This window comes from Ceraceosorus guamensis (genome assembly GCF_003144195.1).
Source record: "Ceraceosorus guamensis strain MCA 4658 unplaced genomic scaffold IE81scaffold_38, whole genome shotgun sequence".
Taxonomy (NCBI): Eukaryota; Fungi; Basidiomycota; class Exobasidiomycetes; order Ceraceosorales; family Ceraceosoraceae; genus Ceraceosorus; species Ceraceosorus guamensis.
In genome coordinates, this window is record NW_020290033.1 from 198167 (window position 1) to 217524 (window position 19358).

General features: G+C 54.1%; 7 protein-coding genes across 7 annotated transcripts; 3 read left to right on the top strand and 4 right to left on the bottom strand.

Annotated features, from left to right (window-relative positions):
* Positions 1-42: 42 nt before the first annotated feature.
* IE81DRAFT_159061 (SPOC domain-like protein) lies at positions 43-2694 on the bottom strand. The gene is made up of 10 exons (XM_025510514.1): positions 2599-2694; positions 2264-2530; positions 2137-2191; positions 1906-2061; positions 1636-1825; positions 1506-1566; positions 815-1438; positions 575-733; positions 414-485; positions 43-347 (listed from the first exon to the last, which is right to left on the bottom strand). The coding sequence occupies exons 1-10, from the start codon at positions 2608-2610 to the stop codon at positions 168-170; spliced, it is 1776 nt and encodes a 591-aa protein (XP_025368931.1). The 5' UTR covers positions 2611-2694; the 3' UTR covers positions 43-167.
* Positions 2695-3136: 442 nt separating this feature from the next.
* Positions 3137-5908, top strand: IE81DRAFT_314796 (hypothetical protein). Its single transcript, XM_025512514.1, has 8 exons — positions 3137-3891; positions 3987-4054; positions 4134-4158; positions 4258-4484; positions 4574-4970; positions 5056-5111; positions 5220-5410; positions 5530-5908. The coding sequence occupies exons 1-8, from the start codon at positions 3533-3535 to the stop codon at positions 5686-5688; spliced, it is 1482 nt and encodes a 493-aa protein (XP_025368932.1). The 5' UTR covers positions 3137-3532; the 3' UTR covers positions 5689-5908.
* Positions 5909-6050: 142 nt separating this feature from the next.
* Positions 6051-7250, bottom strand: IE81DRAFT_330722 (hypothetical protein; the record flags this gene model as incomplete). The annotated part of the gene is made up of 2 exons (XM_025515199.1): positions 6051-7055; positions 7128-7250. 2 exons carry the CDS (start codon positions 7248-7250, stop codon positions 6051-6053), a joined length of 1128 nt encoding a protein of 375 aa, XP_025368933.1.
* Positions 7251-8187: 937 nt separating this feature from the next.
* On the top strand, positions 8188-10598 carry IE81DRAFT_324270 (CDC73-domain-containing protein). The gene is made up of 4 exons (XM_025514187.1): positions 8188-8770; positions 8898-9713; positions 9965-10041; positions 10155-10598. The coding sequence occupies exons 1-4, from the start codon at positions 8299-8301 to the stop codon at positions 10278-10280; spliced, it is 1491 nt and encodes a 496-aa protein (XP_025368934.1). The 5' UTR covers positions 8188-8298; the 3' UTR covers positions 10281-10598.
* A 556-nt stretch (positions 10599-11154) lies between these two features.
* Positions 11155-14041, bottom strand: IE81DRAFT_159212 (hypothetical protein). The gene is made up of 2 exons (XM_025510516.1): positions 11439-14041; positions 11155-11352 (listed from the first exon to the last, which is right to left on the bottom strand). The coding sequence occupies exons 1-2, from the start codon at positions 13769-13771 to the stop codon at positions 11190-11192; spliced, it is 2496 nt and encodes an 831-aa protein (XP_025368935.1). The 5' UTR covers positions 13772-14041; the 3' UTR covers positions 11155-11189.
* A 506-nt stretch (positions 14042-14547) lies between these two features.
* On the top strand, positions 14548-18102 carry IE81DRAFT_159285 (hypothetical protein). Its single transcript, XM_025510517.1, has 5 exons — positions 14548-15191; positions 15300-15909; positions 16004-16309; positions 16398-16739; positions 16809-18102. Exons 1-5 carry the CDS (start codon positions 14671-14673, stop codon positions 17733-17735), a joined length of 2706 nt encoding a protein of 901 aa, XP_025368936.1. The 5' UTR covers positions 14548-14670; the 3' UTR covers positions 17736-18102.
* A 627-nt stretch (positions 18103-18729) lies between these two features.
* Positions 18730-19296, bottom strand: IE81DRAFT_348102 (hypothetical protein; the record flags this gene model as incomplete). Its single annotated transcript, XM_025516221.1, has 2 exons — positions 18730-19100; positions 19230-19296. 2 exons carry the CDS (start codon positions 19294-19296, stop codon positions 18730-18732), a joined length of 438 nt encoding a protein of 145 aa, XP_025368937.1.
* Between the last annotated feature and the right edge of the window lie 62 nt (positions 19297-19358).

The window sequence follows — 19358 nt, forward strand, 5'->3', positions numbered from 1 at the left end:
TCGGGATGAAAGACGCGCCATTCGACGGCCTCTTTGATACGATGTATAGCCGGATTGAAGCTATCTTCAGTCGAGAACCACTCGGAGCGTGATCTGTACACGTGCCAAGCCAGAGGTCGTCACTTGGCACTGCGCCTCGGAGCGTTCCACGATCGCTCGGCAAAGACTCACCCATCAGGCTCTTCGTAAGCTTCCATCAGATCCATAGAGTCGACCAGATCATCCATCGCGCTCTGCATCTCCCGCGTCGGCAGCAGATGATGCTCTCGATGCTCGACGCCATTGCGATCCACAACATATTCCAAAGGCGGGAAGATTAGCCGCTTGAAATCGTTCGCGAATGGCACCTTGCGAGCAAATGCACGGTTTTGTGAGCTGGAGTTTCAGGCTGCCGCGTAGCTATACCGGCTCACCTCGGCATACACAAAGTGATCAGCCTCGGAGCCACTTTCTGGATCTTTGGGAATCGGTATCAGCGCCGCGAGCTGACGAGAGCATGCAGTCGAAGAAAGGGTAAACATGAAAAAGAGCCTCGGGAGCATTCGACGCGTTCCTGATGGTCTTTGAAACCCACCTTTGGGTCAGCGTCACGTTTCTTGACATTCCTGACCAGAGCAATTTTCCCCAGCTCAATCATAGCTTTGACCAGGGCCGAAATTTTCAGTTGAGCTTCGCCGTTGCCTGGTGAAGCCAGCACGTAGCTCGTCTCTCCCATGACGAACCATCTTCGTAGCTGTGCGTGACGAAGACTGCTTCACATTTAGGGGAAGCTGCATAAACGCTCCGGGATGCGACCGTCTGAGGTCAGCCTCACCTGCTCTCTGTTGTGAAATTGGATGATCTCGAGTCCGGCCTGCGTAGCGAACACCACGTCTTGCACCTGTTCGACAGGAATATGGCTTTTGCCCAGTTTCCAAGCCTTGATAAAATTCTCTTCGGATCCCTCAGGCAAAGGTTGAGCAGAATCCATCTCTTCCTCGGGCAGTTGCCTGATCTCGTCCAAGATGAAGTACTTGCGAACCATGTCCACTCCATAGGACATGGCATGAGCTTCGCTGTCAATGAAAGCGGGATTTGAACCCTCTAGCTCCTGATTAGGTTGGAGCTTGGGAGCGCTAGAAGGCTCAATCTTCAACTGAGCAGCGCGTTCCATTTCGGCTTTCCCAGCCGCACTCTGCTGTGCAATCTTGCTCAGCTTCTTTGCGCTCATGGGTCGGACCAACGTCGTCGCTTTGTAAAGCACTACCGCTATACCCAGCACTTCTTGAGAAAGATGCTGCTCCTCTGGGTCCCCAAATGTTAGCGTGGCATTCTGAGCGGCCGACTTTTTCGGCGCTAATTGGGGCATGTGTGTCTGCTCGATCACATCTGCTGCTGTAGCGATGCCCGATCCTGGAACGCGGGACAGAAAGTCGTGCCAGAATTGCTCGTTCTTGGCCTGAGCGGGACGTGGTATCGAATTGTCAATGGTGTGCGCGACATTAGAGCGCATACAACCCACTCACTTTAGTCGATGGCTTGTCTTCTTCCACATATCCAAACCCCTCGTCATCGAAATCGATACCACTGGTGGGTGTAGATGATCATCAGCCAAGTGCGTGCAGCTTGCAGCAAGGCAAAGCGTCTCTCTCTCACATGACTTTGAGCTGAATGTTCTCCTCCTCCAGGCGCTGCTGTATCAGAGCAGAATCGTCCTGATTGAATTTGGTCATCGCATCGGTGATGAGGTATATTGTGCGACTCCAGGTATTCTTGGAGGAGCTGTTGATGCCTCCTCTATCTTTATCGGTGAGCGTGCAGATCGCCGCGATGAGCGCATCCAGAGCTGTGTGATGCGCCAGCAGGGCACCAATACATCAGCTCTGTAAGCGACAACTCAGTACGCAGTACTACGAGGCGACTCACGATCTGCCCTGTGCGGTTCTTCGGAGTCTTTGGATGCTCTAAGCGCTCGCACCAGCTCGCAAGTATTGAGATCGGGCTGTGCAGGCGAGAACATCTCATTGATGCCCAGGTACTCTTGTTTCGTTGTACCATCACCTGCTACCGCATTATTTGTGGCTATGCACCAGAGAAGAGGCAGACATCAGCTTGGAAATGTCAACTTCACAAAGTCCGAATGGGGCATCTACTCACTCGCTGAGCCATACGTAATGAGGCAGACCTTGCCTGTCTTGAGCCCCGCATGTACCTAACAACCAGATCATTGCGTTTGAGCGTGCTCTCCTACGGCACCATGGCGCAAATGTACTCCGGAACTCACATAAGTCTGTACGCGTCTTCCCACAAACTCGCAAGCCCACTGCAAATTGCTCGTCTCTCTCTCTCTGACTTTCCATTCACCCGAAGTCCTCTTCGGACCATGCCCATCGTTGAGCTCTCCATCCATTCCATCTTCCGCTCTGACTCTATCTCCTTCGTCCAATCGAGTCGTCTCCTCCTGATCATCGGCGTCTTCGACATCCTCTGCGACTGTTCGAAGTGCACCCATAGAAGGGGAGACGTCGATCAAGAACGTGGTTATGGTGGACTGAGATGGTGAACAGTACAGACATCAGCGCGGACTCCATCATCATCCCAAGCTTCCACCCTACTCACTGCAAGCGACATCTTCGGCGCACATGCTAGAGATCTGCACCCAGACTCGGTACCGAAGGTGCTGCCGCTCGCCACTTGAGTTGGGAGATGAAAGTGTGTTGGTGAAAAGTGATTGCCAGCATGCTGCGAGTTTCGGCCCCATGGACGTTGAGCCCCGCCCCAGCAGCCCTCCGCTCTCAGACGGATGCGCAACCGCATGATCCCAACTGCACCACGTGACTCACTCTTGGACCTTCCCTCAGCCGCGGCTCAATCAAGAATCCAAAAACAAAAAAAAGTTTGGGCTCAATTCAATTGACTGGTACAAATTACGCCGCGTGTATTGGTACATGTATGATGTACATGTGAGCGCCGATTTTCAAATGCTCCGAATTCAAGTACGCATGCATGCGCTTGTGCACGGGAAGGATCGAGTCAGAGCATCAGAGCAAAGAGGATCGAGGACCCTGCCAGATATCATGTGTACGACGGTCGTTGTACATGCATTTGTACTTGTATAGCTAGCTGCTAGTCTTGAGTCTTGCGCGCATGTCGTTGCCGAACCCAGGAAGGGCGTGACGGCTCTTTGACCACTCACGACTACGACAGCATATCCAACTCGAGACTGGTGACTCATAAGCGTGACTCAAACTCTTTGAGCCGTACCTTGTGCGCGGCTACGGATGCCAGGCAGACTGTGACTCGAAGCGCTCACGATTCGCGACTCCACTCTTTTGACTTGAGGATTTGCCGACAGGTCAGGCACGCACTCGAGCACGGAAGAGAAAGAGAAAGAGAAAGAGAAAGAGAAAGAGAAAGAGAAAGAGAAAGAGAAAGAGAAAGAGAAAGAGAAAGAGAAAGAGAAAGAGAAAGAGAAAGATTCAGATTTGACAAGGAGGGAACAGCATCTGCCACGTAGCACACACTTGAGAGCATATCGACGCAAACGGACAAAATGGCCAAGGGCAGTGGTGGCGATAGAGGGATCGCATCAGCTCGAAGCTCCCAGTTGGACGATGCAGAGACGTCAGGCGTCGAGGCTTCAGCAAGATCCATCAGGAGAGAAAGTGTGCGCAGCTCAATCGAAAGTCAAAGAGGGAACGATGAGGTGGAGCAGGGAGAATTGGAATCGGAATCGGAGTCGGAATTGGAATCGGAAGAAGCTCATCTGGTCCCCTTTCCCAGACAAAAGGATCCCTCCAAACCTTTGCGACCCAATGGCTACGCTTCTAGAAGAGCTTTGAGTGGATTGCGAAGCTCTATAGCTGGTAAGGAAGGATTGCTACTCATTGGCACAGCTCAATTGTTGTACTCGTGAGTCGAGTCAAGCTGGGGCCACGCTCCGGGGTTCAGCAGGAGCAGAATGCGGATCTGATAGATCTGCCCCTATCCCTTTCTTTGTGCGTCAGGACCATGGCTTTGTTCTTCAAGCTGTTGCACGATCTACCAGAGGGTAGAGAGAATCCCATCTCTGCGCGTGAGTGCGCACGAAATGGCCCAAGATCGAGCCTTGTGCCCTCGTGCTGAGCTACAGATTCCTCTCCACCTCCCACCAGTTGAGGTCATCTTCATTCGCATGGGGTGAGTGGCTGCGTGGTTACGCATGCGATTGGCCCAATGTCCAACGCGCGCTCTATCTACGCTGACTCCAACTGAAATTCTCGCATGTTCGTTGCACAGTATCACATACATAGGCTGCGTTAGCTACATGATGCTCAGCTCCACTCCTCATCCTTTCTTGGGTCCGCCAGAAGTCAGGTGGTTATTGCTACTTCGAGGCGCGGTGGGATTTGTAGGCTTGGGATCTTTTTACTACTCCTTGCAATATCTCAGCTTGAGCGATGCTACCGTCATCACTTTTCTCAGTCCGTTCGCTACCAGTTGGTTAGCTTGGGCGGTGCTGGGAGGTGAGTTGGCAATCTCTACCTCAAAGTGTCGGTACGATGCTCGGCTCGATCTTTGCCTCACACCAGCATCGATCACTGTCCAACCACAGAATCTTTTTCCACGCGCCAAACGCTGGCAGGCATGGCATCGCTTGCTGGTGTGGTGCTCATCGCCAGGCCTTCCTTCTTGTTCGGCAAATTGGCAGACGATGAGCTCGAAATGCCAGTGGGTGACGAAGCGCTTCGAGCGCTTCAAATTTTGCATGCTAGCACCAGCAGCAGCTCTTCGACGCAATCTGTCCTCGCAAGCTCCACATCGACATCGACTGCAAGCATCGCGTCGGCTACCATTGCAGTGCTGAGAAGTACCGGCGACCAGGCTAGACGAGCAGCATTGGGCGCTCTGGTGGGATTTTTGGAGGGTAGAGATGAAAGGACAAGCCATGCTGCCTCCTCTCTCACCCCTCGCGACGAGATCACAGAGGAGCAAAGGCTGCTGGCAGTCTTGTGAGTCTTTGCCTTTCCGTGGCTCTCCAAGCAGATACAACGCACTTATGCGGAGTGGAAATCCTGGATGTCTTGCACACACCAGCGTGGCTCTAGCAGGTGTGCTGGGAAGTTCAGGTGCATACTGCACGATACGAGCGAGTGAGTTGGGCGCACATCATCGCCGCATCCTCTAGCATTTTGTGGTCTTTTCCTCTTCAATGTCTTCTATGCTGAACACGCCAAGCCAACCTTCTCGAACTGACCTAGTCGGTCATCGAGCAACAGCGACGCACAGCGTGGCCGCTTTCAGCGGTGCAGCAACCGTCGTGTCGGGCTTGTGGATGTTTTGTTCCGGCGTTGTATTTGTGGTGCCGCCCGGACTTGCATGGTGTGCCATGCTTCTAGCCATTGGGATCTTCGGACTGGGGGCGCAAGTGCTGGCCGCGATGGGTCTTCAAGTGAGTCAGGACACGTAATCGAACCTCGATCAATGCCCACGAGGCTCGTACCTCAATAACGCGTGCTGATACACATTTTCTCTTTGATGTGCACCATTCCCCACCCCCCGAATCAACAGAGGGAAAAAGCGGGAAGAGCAACTTCCATGGTTTATACGCAGGCTATTTGGTCCACTGTTTATCAGCTCCTCATCCTCGGCACGCCCATGCAACCACTCAGTCTGGCGGGCTGTGCCCTCATCCTCGCTGCTGCAGCCTGGGTAGCCATCGGTAATTGAGATTGACCGCCTTGGGAGGGAAAGCTCGACTACGTATCAAAAGTGCAGGATGCTATCCACACTATTGCAGGCTTTTTTGCTGGCCAGCCATGTGTTCTGCCATGCGATAGCATTGGACGCTTCGCATCCATTTCACATGTTCTTTCAAACAACACTACACATTTGCCGCTTGAGAAATCGTGATCTCGGCCATCAAGCAATATCAGGCAACTCGTTTGGCCAGAATTTGTACATGTTGGTCGATCATGTGTGAATCGGGACTATGGTACATGGTGTGTTGTGGGAGAGAGAGCATGGGCTCAGAAGACGCCCAAGCGCAGCTCTCATCTCGTCCATCGCAAGTCGCAAGTCGCAGCTCATGTTCACGTGAGTCGAATGAGCAAAAAGCAAAGGACCCAACTGATGCAGACGACAGTGACAGCTCCCAACGTAGCCCAACCCAATCCCCTAGCTTTCTTGGCATACTCTCCCAATCTTCCCCTAGTCCTAGTCATCACGTCCAAATTTCCCTGCAACTTTTCACCCGTACTCTCCAGCAACAATCGATCGCGCTCCAAAGCTTCACCGAAAGCTAAAGAGTTGGACTTGAGCACTCGAGCCATTCGCAAGAGTTCGGAAGTGAGGGAATCTTGAATCGCTCGGTCTGATGAAAGTTCTCCTTCCGCTTGCTGATCTTGGGAACTCGAAGCGTTCTTTTCGGCTTCGAGGCCTGAGGAGGATGACGATGCGGGTCGAATGCCTTCTCTTTCAATGCGTTCCATCTCCGCCAACTTCGCTGCTTTTTCGTACTCGGCCCAATCATCCCTGTCCAACTCGTCCAGCTCTCCCCCAACGAGCTCATCATCATAAAGCGCTCTGCTCCTTTCCGGATTCCTGTCGTGGTCCGTGATGGTGATGCTAGGCTGTCTACGGATCGTATGTTCGTTGGCCCAAGTGTCGGACCCCGCGCCCGAGAGAGCACCGCTTTTGCTGAGTGCGGGACTTAGATGAGTTCCTCCACTCGGGCTTCTCGACCCTTCCGCACCTAGCGGTACCTTGGGCAAGGATGGGGAAGAGGCCAAAGATGAGGAGTAAGAGACTGGACTTTGCACCTCCTCAGCGTCGATGTCGGAGTCCGTGTCGGAGGAAGAGAGTGATTGATCCGACTCGGATTCGGAAAGACCTGACATTAGGTATGAAACGAGAGTAGTTTGTCTGGCACTTGAGTCGGCTCGAGTCGCGACGCCGGAGGGCAAGGAGCGATTGACTGGGGAGCCTGTGCCAGTGCTAGACCTGCTTTTGATGCTGAGATCCGAAGCTTGCGAGTGATCCCGGCTAGGCGTTGCAGAGGAGCGTTGCGAAAGAGACAAAGCCGAATCATTCGTGTGCTGCAGAATGGAAGATGATAAGCAGAGGGACAAAGACGCCAAGGCGGGGCTTTGCCACTGGTCGTTGCTCACCTGATCTTCGACGGAGTTCAGCGCTGCCGAAATGGCATCGATGTAGATGCCAAGCACTTGGCTGGCATCGCCACGACTATGGTAATTGCTAGCGACGTGTCGAAGGGCGTGTTGCAAGGCCATTGTGAATCTGATATTTGTCCAGTTGACCTTCTGTCCTGCTTCAGCTTGATTGAGTGCTTCCATTGACAGAAGCAGACGTGGTCATCAGCACAGACTACCAAATGCTTGTGCGCAAGTGGCACTTACACGCGTATATGCTGATTCGCTCGTCTTGATGTACTAGAGCTGGCGCTGTGCGACGAAGCAGAGCAGTGCGGGTAGAGGCACTGCAGCGAGCAAATTTGCGGGCGAGATTCCAAAGCTCGTCGACATTTCCGGAAGCAGAAGCATAGGAGCTCGTACTTGCGCTGCTCGCCTGCGTCCTACTTCCATCCAGAGACCCCTGGTCGAATATCACCTTGACATGTTCACTCTCCCCTATCCGCTCTATGGTAGCGCTGCTTTGTGCAAGCTTCATAGCACGTCGCCGGAAAACGATTGCGTGCTTATTGGATGGTACGGACAAGTCGGAGCGCACATCGTACGTCTCTTCCGCGCCACGTCCTTGGACCTCGAAAGGGGGCCATGCTATAGCTTGGACATGACCGCAAACAGTGTCTCTCAGCGTTGGCGCAAATATCAGCAGTGTCGAAGCGGTCATCGTTCGCCGTCAGTCTTGTAGAAGTGGTTCTGGTCAGGGATGGGTTCCGAGCGCCAAGGCTGACATTTGGGTCAAAGATGATGCTCCGAGGAAGGGAGTGAAGGTATGAAGCCATGCATGCGGCCTTGAGCGGGTTTGTGACGTGGATGTGTTCACGATCGATTTCGCTTGCAGAATGCACGCACGCACGCACGCACGCACGCACGCAGGCACGCACCGGCCATGTAGAGGGTTGAGTGCGATGGATCACGTGCCCAACGTCGGCGCAGCACCATCCTCGATGAAATGTGTGCGTGGCTTGCATGCACAGGCTGACCTTGGTCCTCGCAGGATTCACTCAGCCTTTGCAAAGGACCACCTTCATCGCCATCTCATCGCAACCCGTGTCTGCCGATCTGGTGAGGCTGGGTCTTCTACACTCAACACTTCGCCTTGGCATCTAACCACCAAGGTTCGAGCGCTGCGAGCATGTCGACGGCGACGACCGCACCCGACGCGCTCGACGCGCTGCTCGAGGTTCTCAGAGGGGGAGAAGCAGGGAGCGGTGTACAATGGCTAGACTCGTCGGGACAGCCAGTCAGCGCGGGCCCATCCAGCGTCTCTATCCGCCTATCCATCGGCTCATCAAGCAATGTCTTTCCTCGAGACGCACCCACTCGTCTCGCAAGAGATCGACCTACCATTCTCTCCTCCAATCCACTTCACACCCCTTCATCTTCTCCTCATTTATTCCTTGCATTAGATATATTGGTTTTTGCAGCGTTGGAGCCGGAAGAATCCAATGCTGCATATCTGCTCAAGGCTAATAAGGTGATGCCTGGCAGATTCTTGAACGCTACCACCAGACCCGTCATCCTGGCTTATCTGATCAGGGCCGAAGGTTGCCCGCTTCTGCTCAGCAAGGAAGAAGCGGAAAGGCGAAAAGTGGCCTTGGAGAGCGGTGAGTAGCAAAGGTATCGTGCGCACAGTAGAGCAGAACAGGGCAGGACATCCGCATCCTCAGCATCGGCGAAACAAATAGAGCGAGACGGCCAACTGACCCTCTTCCTCCTTGACGTGCACTCCAGCCGGCCCATCTACCACTCCGCCCGATTCACCTCCTCCATCCGTCGTCGCACTCTACAGCGGTGGTCTCAGCGCAGGAGCGGGCAGTGCGGGAAGCAGCAGCACGCTGAAGCGGACTCGAGGTCCCTACGTTGCTAACGCGACCGATGCGGCCTTCGTCAAGCGTCTGCGCACCTCTGGTCTGGAGGTACATCTGCGCACACGTTCCGACGTCCTTCGAGGCTCGGTAGGAGGCAACGTGGTCGACTTCTCTTCCATTCGAGAAAGCATCTCCGGGCTCGTGAAGAATGCCACTGGGGCGCACGCTAACGCCCAAGGAGGTGTGGGGGAAAAAGCGAATGGATCCAAAGCGCCTGCTTCTCGAAGTGCCCAAAGCGGCATCAATAGCTCCATCAATCCATCGGGCGCGCAAAAGAGAAGGAGGGGCGATCCGATCATTCTTCTTTCGAGCGCTCCTACAGCCCTAGTAGGCTTGTCCAACATCGAATCTCTTCTTGGCAAATCGCGTTTCATAACGCAGCAAGAAGCCAAAGCTGGTGGGATGGCACCTGGCATAGAAGGTATGATCAGTCTTTACCATCCCATCTCTTCCAGTGCCGGTGCGGCTGCTTCCAACAAATCTGCAGCGAGCGCGGGAGGTAGCACGAACCCCGCGCGCGGACAGCGGTTCTTGGTTGTGGATTCCGTAGAGGCGCTCGGTAGATTGGGAAGCGGAGCGCAGGACGCCTGGGATAGGGTCGTAGCGGTCTTTACTACGGGTCAATTGTGGCAATTCAAAGGGTACAGGACACAAGATCCCAAGGCGCTTTGGAGAGAGGGTGAGTGGCGAAGGTGCAAGACTCGGATCCTCTTTGTAGCATAGAGAGGCCATCGCGAGGAGGGTCTCTTGCCTGACAGAGATGGATGTTGGGATTGGGAGAAAAGCTGCGGATCTTGTGAGGAGGGCACACTGACGCGGACCCATCGCTCCCTCGCGACTCTCCCCTTGCTTGACCTCATGCAACTTCCGTCTCGCCACGCCTTCCGGACCACTCTCCCGGTGCACCTCTTTGTCACGCACGACAAAAAGTGATGGGAGTTTACGTGCGCTGGAGCAACGAGTCGCGCAATGGCAACGTGAAAGATTGGAACGTGACCGAGCTAGTTGTAAGTCTTGCGTCTCATTCGGAATTTTCCAGCGAGTGCTCGCTTTGCTCACGCATCAATGAATACATTGCCCTACTTTGTGATGCTCGCTCTTGACGTACGCGCTACAACAGGTGGATCTACACAAGAGACATTTGGATAAACAGCTCTCTACGCAATTTTGGAGAACTTTGGACAGCTGGATGGCTAGGAACAAACCGGAACTTTTGGGCAATCCGACGAGTTCTAGTGGGAGATGAGAGACGCACGAGGCCTACGTCGCGCGCCGCGATCGACCACGTAATGCAAAAGGTCTGCTCTTGCTTTACTCACTCTCCACACCCGAGGTGTTTTGCGTTGTCCGTCTGTCGCATAATGCTACGTCGGAGGGAAGAAGAGCAGGAATTGCTATTTCTCAGTACCGCAACGGGTCGTGCACACCTGTGATTAGCTCGCTCGGGCAAAACGCGCGCATGCACCGCTCTGGCCGGGTTCCGAATCATTGCGACAGGCGACTTTCCGCCTTGTTCCTCCCTTCTTGCCTGTCGCTGAGCACAAGGCTACGTACAAGCATCCGCAAAGACGAGCACCGGCGTAGGTCGGTGAAGCGCTTCTTGCAAGACGAGCGAAGAGGATCGATGCATGTCAGGCGATGGCTGTAAAAAATACAATTCTGGAAGGGAGGTATGCGGGCGAAGCAGTTCAAAGTCGAGATTGATGTTGTGAGAGAATGGTGGAGGAGAGAGGAGAGGAGGCGAAATGATGGGAGCAAGATACCTTACTCTTGCCCCGTTTCTCTGATGACAATTTTGCCATTTGCGCGAGATGAAGCACATCGTCGAGCATAGGCTAGACGAGAGGGCCAGCTGCAGTGCCGCTCGCAACCTCAGATCCCGCCGCCCTTCCAGCAACAGGCGCAGGAGTAGGAGGAGCTCCCGCTTGCCTCTCCCTCTGTCGATCTCGAGCACGTTCCCTCCTGATCTTCTCAATCAACCAGCTAGCATTGTCTCCTCTGGAAACCTTGAAGCTCCTGTACTGCTCCGGTCTGCTCGCGCAGTACCTTCTCGTCTCCGTCTCCCAGTCGATGAGGAGCTCGCTAGGAAGGAGCAGATCAAAGAGGTTCTGTTATGCGCAAAGATGAACATTTGCGCATGAGCCCCCGATATGATTCAAGGAGCACAACTGGCCCAGCGCGGATACCTAGTAATGCTGATCCTTGAGATTCCTCTATTTCCCGCACGCATCGCTGATCGACTCGTCCGCCCCGCACTCACCTGAGGATTCGCGTTCCTGTGGACCTCTTCAGTTCTTCGCTGACTGATCATAGCCTCGCTACCGTGCACACATTTCAACAAATCAGCGCTGCATGCCCCAAACGTGATCAACTTCCAACGAACGCATGTTGCTCATAAACTCACGTCAAATGTTCTCCATTAGCTCCCCAACTAGTCGCTTGTCTGCCGCCCAAGCCCATTCGATGATTTGACCTCATACCAAGCGCAGCACCACCCGAGACTGAAGTCGTAGCAGAGCTTCCAAAGCCGAGCGGTTTGGGCAAACCACTCATACTAGTCGTGCCAGTCCCTGCTTTCCTCTCTTCGTTCTGCCCATTCCTTCTCTGCGCCGCCGCCGCCGCCGCTTGGTCTTTTCTCTGTCCAGTCAATGCCGAAGAATCTTTGTTGGCCTGATTGGAGGCAGCGCTGCTCTTATTGGGAGTTCCGCTCGCACTCGTTCCGCCTTGCGTAGGAAGCCCGCCAAAAATGTTTGAAAAGGCTGCCATTCCTCCGCTTTTTCTCGGAGCTGGCAGCGAGGGCTTTTTTATCGCTGTAGAGGTCGAGGCGTTGGAGGTGGGCGCGTGGGTGCTGGATGCGCTGGCTATCGATTGCGTTAGGTGGCCGCCTGCTTTGCGAGGCAAAGGGAGCACGCCTGGTGCAGTCGTGCTAGTCCTAGAAGCACCAGCCCCGTGCGAAGTAGGTGTAGATACGGCAGAATTGTTCAACGGGGCTTTCAAGCCGCTCATGCTCTTCTTCTTTTTCATCCCCTGCTCCACCTCTCTCTTGCTAGGCTTTTTCTCTTCGCCTTCCTCCTCCGAAAAGAGCGACTCTACCCTCTTTTTCTTACTCGCGCTAGGAGCTGCGCCTCGCCCAGTAGGCCCGCGTCGAGCTTCTTCTCTGTTTGCTTTCTTGCGCTTCGCAGGCACCCTTTCTTCTTCGTACGCATCCTCTTCATCCGACTCTTCCACACCCATCTCCAAATCAATCCCCTCATGGCGCGCCTCTTCATCCTGATAATCCCCACCATCCGAATCGGAATCTACTACCTTTTTCTTCTTTTTCTTTGACGCTACTTTTGATTGAATGGCAGGAGCCTCTGCATCTACGCTGGAGACGAGAGCGCCACGTTGAGTTGGTCTGCCAGTGACGAGACTCGATCGCGATCGCCGTTTGGACACCATTGGACCTTCGTCTTCCTCTTCAGAAGCTCCGCTTTTGGCTTCCGCATCAGACAAGTCGCTCAGAGGAGAGGCGGACATTGACGCCGAGGTATTCTGTCCGCCTTCTGAAACAGCGCCATTCTCTCCGACCTTGTTCTTCCTGATGAGCTTGATCTTAAACTTGCGCTTCTCCTGCTCTGCAGTTCCATCCGCCTCTCTCAAAGGAGATTCCCTGTCAGTCTCCCTCGCTGCGCTCTTCTTCTTTGCGCTTCCACCCGCCGAGTCTCTTCTTCCCACAGCAGAAAGGCGCGCAGAAGCAGTATCAGACGCCCTCTGCTTATCCAGCACGAAGTTCTTGCCAGCATTTATTCTTCTTCCTCTTGCACTTCTCGGCGCGTCGTCCATCTGTGTGTCGCGCGCCAACACTCCAGCCGAAGTCTCTGTAGCTTCGACTTCAGCTATGGGCTTCGATGACTTGACGGCACCGTCCACCGCATCGGCCGTGCTCGTACGACCCTTTTTGAGCTTGATCTTGCGTTGGGACACGCTGACTGGTTCCGCATGTTCTGTGGATTCAGGGCCTGCAAAATTGGCAGATGTGGAGCGTGAAGGAGCTTGATCGGGCATGCCTGGCGTAGCGGGAGGACCAGGCGTGAGAGGAGGGCTGAGTCTATTCCGATCCTCGAGCGATGCGCTGTCCATGCTCTGCGCAACTTCCTTCTCCTCATCCTTCCGCACATCCACTTGCAGCTTGCTCTTCCTTGCGCTGCTCCTAGATGGCGTGCTCGTCGTTTTGCCTTTCGCGTCCGACTTGGACCCAGGCGGATTGTCACCAAGAAGATCTTGCGCAGACATACGACCGGAGCTTCTCCTTCTCCTCTCCACTGCTGGTTGCTCAGCGCTCCCGTCTCTCTCCGCGTCGCGAGCGTCAAGGGGCACAGGCACTTCGGCCGGCTGTGTCGCATTGCCCCTCACACTGACCCTGCTGGGTCGACTGGCTTTGTTCCTGCCGTACGTGACCGGCTTGCTTGGAGAGGAGAGTGCAGCCGTCGCCTCCTTTTCCCTATCCACCGACACTCTTAGACTTTTACGTCGACCATGCTCGGGCGATGCGGATGCGGATGCAGAAGTCAAGGCAGATGCTGAAGCGGCAGATGTAGAAGCAGGGACAGCCTTAGTTGCTCTGCTTGGTTGCGCCTTGGACAGGGTCTTGGCTGGCGATGTGTTGAGCTTGCCAGAGCCTTGCAAGGGAGACTTGGAGGCGGAAGGAGCATCGGACAAGTCGGAGAGATCCGAGTCTCCGTCTAGCGCGTCCATGGTGACTCCAGATCGCGAATACAGTCAAGAAGGTGCTCGAAGATTGTTGAAAAGGGTGGACTGGACACTTTCGCCAAGGCGCGATGATGAAGAGTGGGAGCAGAATCACAAAGTAGCTGGATGCCGGGAGGTTTTGGCGAGGGAAGAGGGGCAAGCAATCTTGACTTCCTCTTGATCCTCGTGGCATCTACACAGTCACAGTCTTGAGTACCAGATACGGGATAGGACGCCGGCGGCGCTAGTCACGAGTTTTGAGTGCCATGAATGACATGAATGAGTGAATCAAGAATCACCAATGAATGAATGGATGCTTACAAGCAGCATGCATGCTCGCACGCACACCCACGGTGGAGTGGGACGCGCATTGTGAGCATTGTGAGTGAGGATTTGATCGGCCGAAGGCAGGCGACCATATCGAGCGTCACAGTCAATGTGCATCGCGCGAGTCTTGAGTCTGAGTTGTGTGCGCTGCATACAACATATGTGTCCGCCGTTACTCAGCCCTCTGACGCTCTCGCTCATGCCAGCTGATCGCATTCGTACATCTTCCGCTGACGGCATCAGGCACAGCACAGCACAGCACAGCACAGCACAGCGAGGCTTCGAAGCGGACGATATCCACATCGACACTCCCAACTCAGACTCAGGATGACCTCTGCGCAACTCGAGTACCACGAGACTGGATGCTCCTAAGCACGCGCGATCAGTCCACCATCCACTACATTCTGGTCCTCATCCTAGCTGTATCTGACAGGCTGAGCTGAGCACACACTGCAGGCTGAGGCCTCAGCGTACAGCCGTACAGCACGAGCCATCAGTCTCTTGATAGGCTCGCCTCACACCTCAGAGAAGCCTGCCCGACACTGCTGCCGAGCAGTTCACGATCTCCGTCGCTCGAGATGGCGCCCAAAAGCGAGCACGCGTCCAAGCAAGCGAGTGTGAGAGGCAGCGCAACGCCCATGGATGTGGATGCTAAGCAACCTGCTGCATTCTCCACCTCCAAGGCGAAAGCGTCTTCCTCATCTCTCTCCAACACAGCTCAGCGGCCCAAGTCTCCTCCTCCACCGACAGAATATCGAGATATTCCTCTGCTCTCTTTGTCCAATGCCAGCTCCCTCTTTGATACTTCTACCGATCAGAAGGGAGAAGCAAAGGTGAAGACGCACCTCCTCAAATTGGTCTCCAATGCCTCCATCGATCTCAGCTCAGCGGAAAGATTCTCTCAACCACTTCGATTGAATAGAAAACTTCTACCAAAGCTGAAAGCTCCAAGACCTAACCCGGGGGATGTGATACCGGACAAGTATGGTAGACCGATTCTCGGTTTGGGAGATGATGGCAAGTCCCCGTTGAGGTGGCCCAGGAATCGGCAAGAATTGGATCAGGTCAAGGCTTGGCTAGACAAGGGCAAGGAGGAAAAGTAAGTCAATCGCTTCGTGCTTGTATGCGGCATATCGAAGGTCCGCCTCTCCTTGGTCGCTCACACACTATACTGATGCACGTCTGCTCGCTTCCCTTTCGATGCTAGAACGAGTCAAGTAGATGTCTCCCAGATAGCTCCCACCTCGAGCAACGCAGCCCAACGCAACAAAACTCAGCTCTTCAAGAAGCGGGTCAGGGAAGTTCATAAGGCAGCATCTTCGTCGCGCAAAACGTGGAATGATGAGAGGTTACCTTGGATCTTGGAAGATCAAGAGACGTCCAAGGAGTGGGAGAGTAGCAGGACGCTCAATCCCAGCGGCCTGGCCGCTCTTCGAGAAGAGGTGGAAAAATTTGAAAGAGGAGAAAAGAGCAATGTTCGGTTTGTGCAAGAGCCGCTCACCGAGGCTCCCACCGGAGATGGTATGAGCACTATCAATATCAGCGCCGATTCTGGCGGGCAAGTGAAAAGGGAGCCCGCCGAAACGTTGGAACCAGCAATCAAGACGGAAGTGAAAGGCTCGATCGACAACAAGACGACAAATCATTCTCCTTGGCTCGGCAAGTTGGAAGGGGATAACGGAGACGCCAACAATCATGTGCTGTTTGTGTTCGATAGTGCTGGCGAAGGCGGCTTTAGGTGCATTCCATTGAGCAAGACCTACAGATTCTTGCAGAAGAGCACGAATACTCTTTCGGCGGAAGAGGTTGAGAGAGAGGTGAGTGATTGGTCTCGCGTGTGAGCACGCGGCGCTGTACGCCCGATATGGTCGGAGTGTCCTGACCATTTTCGTATGAACTCGTGCATGATAGTACGAACGCTACCAAAAATCGCGAGATAATGGCGCGTCGCGTTGGATGTTGCGAGTACAAGAATCCATCTCGCTTGGAGCTGAAGGGCGCTCCTCTCGTCGCAATCAGCCTTCCAGCTCTTCTTGGCGTACCGGTGGAGGAGTGAAGAAGGAGGATCCTGGTGGGGATGAAGACGATCTCGATAGCGTGCCCGAGTGGAAGCACTTGCTCTTGCCAAATGGGAGCACCCTAAGCGCGGCTATCGCTAGCAGCTCGGAGAAGAAAACCCGTAGCAGGCAGCCGGTGGGCGGCAGGAGAAGGCGCGAAGTGAGTGTGAGCGGCGCGAGTGGTCCTCATTGTCGAACGAGAGGATTAGCGCGGAGCTGACATTTCAGTGTCCTCGCTCTTCAATCAGTCAAACGAGGGCAGATACGACGAGCTAGACTTTCAGGAAGAGATGGCGGACGATGATGATCGCAACGAGATGGAAGGGTACGATTTGGGCGATGAAGAGACGCATGAGCTAGAGGAGAGAATGAAGAGAGAGATGGCCAAAGCTGAAGCCTCCGACGAGGACGAGGATGATGATTTTGCACCGCAAGATGATTTGTTTGGAGGGTCTACCAAGAGGCCAGGAAGTAGAAAGGACGACATGTTGACGGGAAGCGACAATCAGATGAATCGAATCGTCAAAGCGCTAGCAAGAAACATGGGCAATGAAGCGTATGAAGAGGAAGAAAACCCTTACCTCAGCGATGTGAGTTTGTCGTGATCTGCACTTTGCGCGATGAGACGCTGACAACGTTGCGTCACGTCGATGATACAGGAATCGGACGAGTCTGATCTCGCGGTTGCCAATCCCGAGAAGGCGCTGCAGGAAGTGCGCGAGGAGAGAGAGAAGCGCGATAAGGAGGAAAGGGAGAGGTTGAAAGCTATGGGAGGCATCGGCAATAACGGCTCGACATCGGTCTCCACACCTGGCAGAGAAACACCACCTCCGGGCACAAAGAGCGGCAACGCGACGCCGAGCGGAAGGACGGAGAAGCACAAATCGGCTGGCGCAGGCTCGATCGTGATGGGACAGAAGCATAAACCTGGAGCTGGACATGCTAGTGTGGCTCAACGAGCTACCAGCCCTTCTGCGAGCGCGAGCAGGCAGAACAAACATTCGAGAGCCAACAGCAGATCTACTAGCCCTGTTGCGGGTGGAAGTGGAGGCGCAGGCTCGAGTGTCAGAGCGACGGGCCCAATGTCAAGAACGCCCACGAACCCGACGCCGTCGACGGCGGATCGCAATTCGTCGAACAAGCGCAAGAGCGAAGCGCCAGTATCGCATTCTGACATGGCTTTGAGTACTCAGGATCGAGGCAAGAGGGCACGCACGACGACGGCTGGACCTGGTTCGAATGCGGGCGCAAGTGCGGGTGCAAATGCGCACGCATCGCGTAGAGGTTCCCCTCTGGGCACATCTCCCAACGCTTCTCGCGCCGTCTCTCCCTCTTCCGGCATTGTCGGCGGCGGCGGCGGCGGCACTTCTAGCAGCAGCAGGAAGGAATTGACGTCGATAGAATTGGATGTGGTGCGCACTGTGCGTGCCAATCCGGCAATGAAGCATTCGAAGGAAGTGGTCAGGCTTTTCAAATCGAAGATGAAGACGGAACAGAGCGAGGCTTATTTCACGGCTATCAGCAGACTCCTCGTCATGGATGAGACCAGCGGAACATACAAAGTCAGAGATTGGGTCAAGGATTGACGAGATGAAGGATTTTCTGTTGTGCTCTACTCCATTTGCACCTCTACGATTGCGTCTCTAGAAGTAGACAGGAAGTGGCTAGCACGAGGAAGTCCAAGGTTCCGAAAGGCTCTACGAGGTACCAGCCACCCGCTCCCCCCCACACCTCACTCAACTCATCAAACTTCAGCGCGAACACTCCCATTCACCTATCTTCATGCCACACGGACGTGTTACCCCACATTGCTCCTGAATCTCCATCACACTTCACTTCGACCCCCTCAACCCCGCCTCCCCTTCCGTAGTCTCACGTGTTCGAGAAAACAAAACCATGTATCCTGGGAGTGTTTGTCGCTTTTGCGAGAAAGCGTGACGATGCGTCGTCTCGGGGCACAAGCAGAGATTGCAGGCGGATGACCAGTCATGACAAATGATGGACTATGCAGGTGCAACACATGACAGTCACGAGTGCATCTGAGCGGAGAGGTGGCGCTGCATGGGAAGTGGGGCTGCGGTAGGCCACAGGCAGCCGGATATGCCGGTATAGTGCTGCCGTGTTGCGTGGTACATGGTGTGGCAAGATTTTCTGGACTTGCGTGGAAAGAACCTTTTTTTTTCGTCAACGCAGCTCAGCTCGAAGGAGGTGCTGGCTTCTGTACATGGCCATCGCACAGGTCCAACACACCTCAACCTCAAAAATTAAACGGGTCCCAGTTTGGACTCCTTTGAGGGGGAAAAAAAGTAAAAAGTCATCTCTACTCGATTCTGCCAAAATCGAGAATGATCAAGAAGAACTTTCCGAATGATGACGTAATGGCTGCTAAGCGCCAGGTACTCTTCGCTCGCTGCCGCGAACGCAAGCTCGGCATTGCCTGGAACATTCGTAGTGGCAAAGGGAACGTCACCGACTCGATGAGGTGTAGATGTTGGCAAAAAAAAAAAAACAAAAAAAAAAAACAAAAAAAAAAAAAAAAAGGTTTTTGCAAACTAGTCCGCGAGAGCCCTGATGCTAAAACTACAAACCCTGCACCGCTCCCTGCACCCTTCCAAAGATGCCTCTAGCAATATCTCTAGCGCCTTCCGCCGCTTCTCCAATCCTTCCCGGGTCCAGCAGTCCACCGGCAGCCGTCGGTGCAATTTCCGGTCCAGCGGGCACACCAAGGTTCAAAGGGTTGCTGCTGCTGCTGGCTGTGCCAAGCGCGCCCGCAGGTGCGCCTTGAGGCGGTGCAGCTCGAGTGATCGAAGGACCACAACGAGATGCAGTGTCCTGAACGAAATCGAGAAATGTGGAACTGTTGTGCACCGTCGTTCCGCCCAAGAGGAAGCGAGTGCCTAGACCCGGCCCGCTCGTCCCTTGAGAGTTGAGCAGAGCTATGCTTCGCGCCTCTGAAATTCAATACGCAAAATAAAAACAAAAAACAAAAAAACAAAAAAAAAAAACAAAAAAAAAAAAAAATGTGTATCTTCAGCCAACAAATAGGCGCAGCATCCAGCATGTCGCATCCTCGAGCTCACCCTCGTACGTCGCTCCCCCCACAATGAAGATGATGACTTCTTGTGGTCTGCAATCACAAACGAGCATGTTCATCGATTCAGCGGTCTTGCACCAAAAAAAAAAAAGTCTTTTCCCACACCACAAAACTC

What these genes read in the sequence shown, in the direction of transcription:
- IE81DRAFT_159061 (XM_025510514.1), bottom strand. An exon ending in AGAACCGCACAGGGCAGATC is followed by an intron (nt 1,826 to 1,905) that starts GTGAGTCGCCTC and finishes CGCATCACACAG; the next exon opens with CTCTGGATGCGCTCATCGCG. An exon ending in AACATTCAGCTCAAAGTCAT is followed by an intron (nt 1,567 to 1,635) that starts GTGAGAGAGAGA and finishes TACACCCACCAG; the next exon opens with TGGTATCGATTTCGATGACG.
- IE81DRAFT_314796 (XM_025512514.1), top strand. Translation starts at nt 3,533, where the DNA reads ATGGCCAAGGGCAGTGGTGGCGATAGAGGGATCGCATCAGCTCGAAGC. An exon ending in ACAGCTCAATTGTTGTACTC is followed by an intron (nt 3,892 to 3,986) that starts GTGAGTCGAGTC and finishes TTTGTGCGTCAG; the next exon opens with GACCATGGCTTTGTTCTTCA. An exon ending in ATACTGCACGATACGAGCGA is followed by an intron (nt 5,112 to 5,219) that starts GTGAGTTGGGCG and finishes GAACTGACCTAG; the next exon opens with TCGGTCATCGAGCAACAGCG.
- IE81DRAFT_324270 (XM_025514187.1), top strand. Translation starts at nt 8,299, where the DNA reads ATGTCGACGGCGACGACCGCACCCGACGCGCTCGACGCGCTGCTCGAG. An exon ending in AAAAGTGGCCTTGGAGAGCG is followed by an intron (nt 8,771 to 8,897) that starts GTGAGTAGCAAA and finishes CGTGCACTCCAG; the next exon opens with CCGGCCCATCTACCACTCCG. An exon ending in GGAACGTGACCGAGCTAGTT is followed by an intron (nt 10,042 to 10,154) that starts GTAAGTCTTGCG and finishes GCGCTACAACAG; the next exon opens with GTGGATCTACACAAGAGACA.
- IE81DRAFT_159212 (XM_025510516.1), bottom strand. Translation starts at nt 13,771, where the DNA reads ATGGACGCGCTAGACGGAGACTCGGATCTCTCCGACTTGTCCGATGCT. An exon ending in GCTAATGGAGAACATTTGAC is followed by an intron (nt 11,353 to 11,438) that starts GTGAGTTTATGA and finishes TGTGCACGGTAG; the next exon opens with CGAGGCTATGATCAGTCAGC.
- IE81DRAFT_159285 (XM_025510517.1), top strand. Translation starts at nt 14,671, where the DNA reads ATGGCGCCCAAAAGCGAGCACGCGTCCAAGCAAGCGAGTGTGAGAGGC. An exon ending in CGGAAGAGGTTGAGAGAGAG is followed by an intron (nt 15,910 to 16,003) that starts GTGAGTGATTGG and finishes CGTGCATGATAG; the next exon opens with TACGAACGCTACCAAAAATC. An exon ending in AAAACCCTTACCTCAGCGAT is followed by an intron (nt 16,740 to 16,808) that starts GTGAGTTTGTCG and finishes TCGATGATACAG; the next exon opens with GAATCGGACGAGTCTGATCT.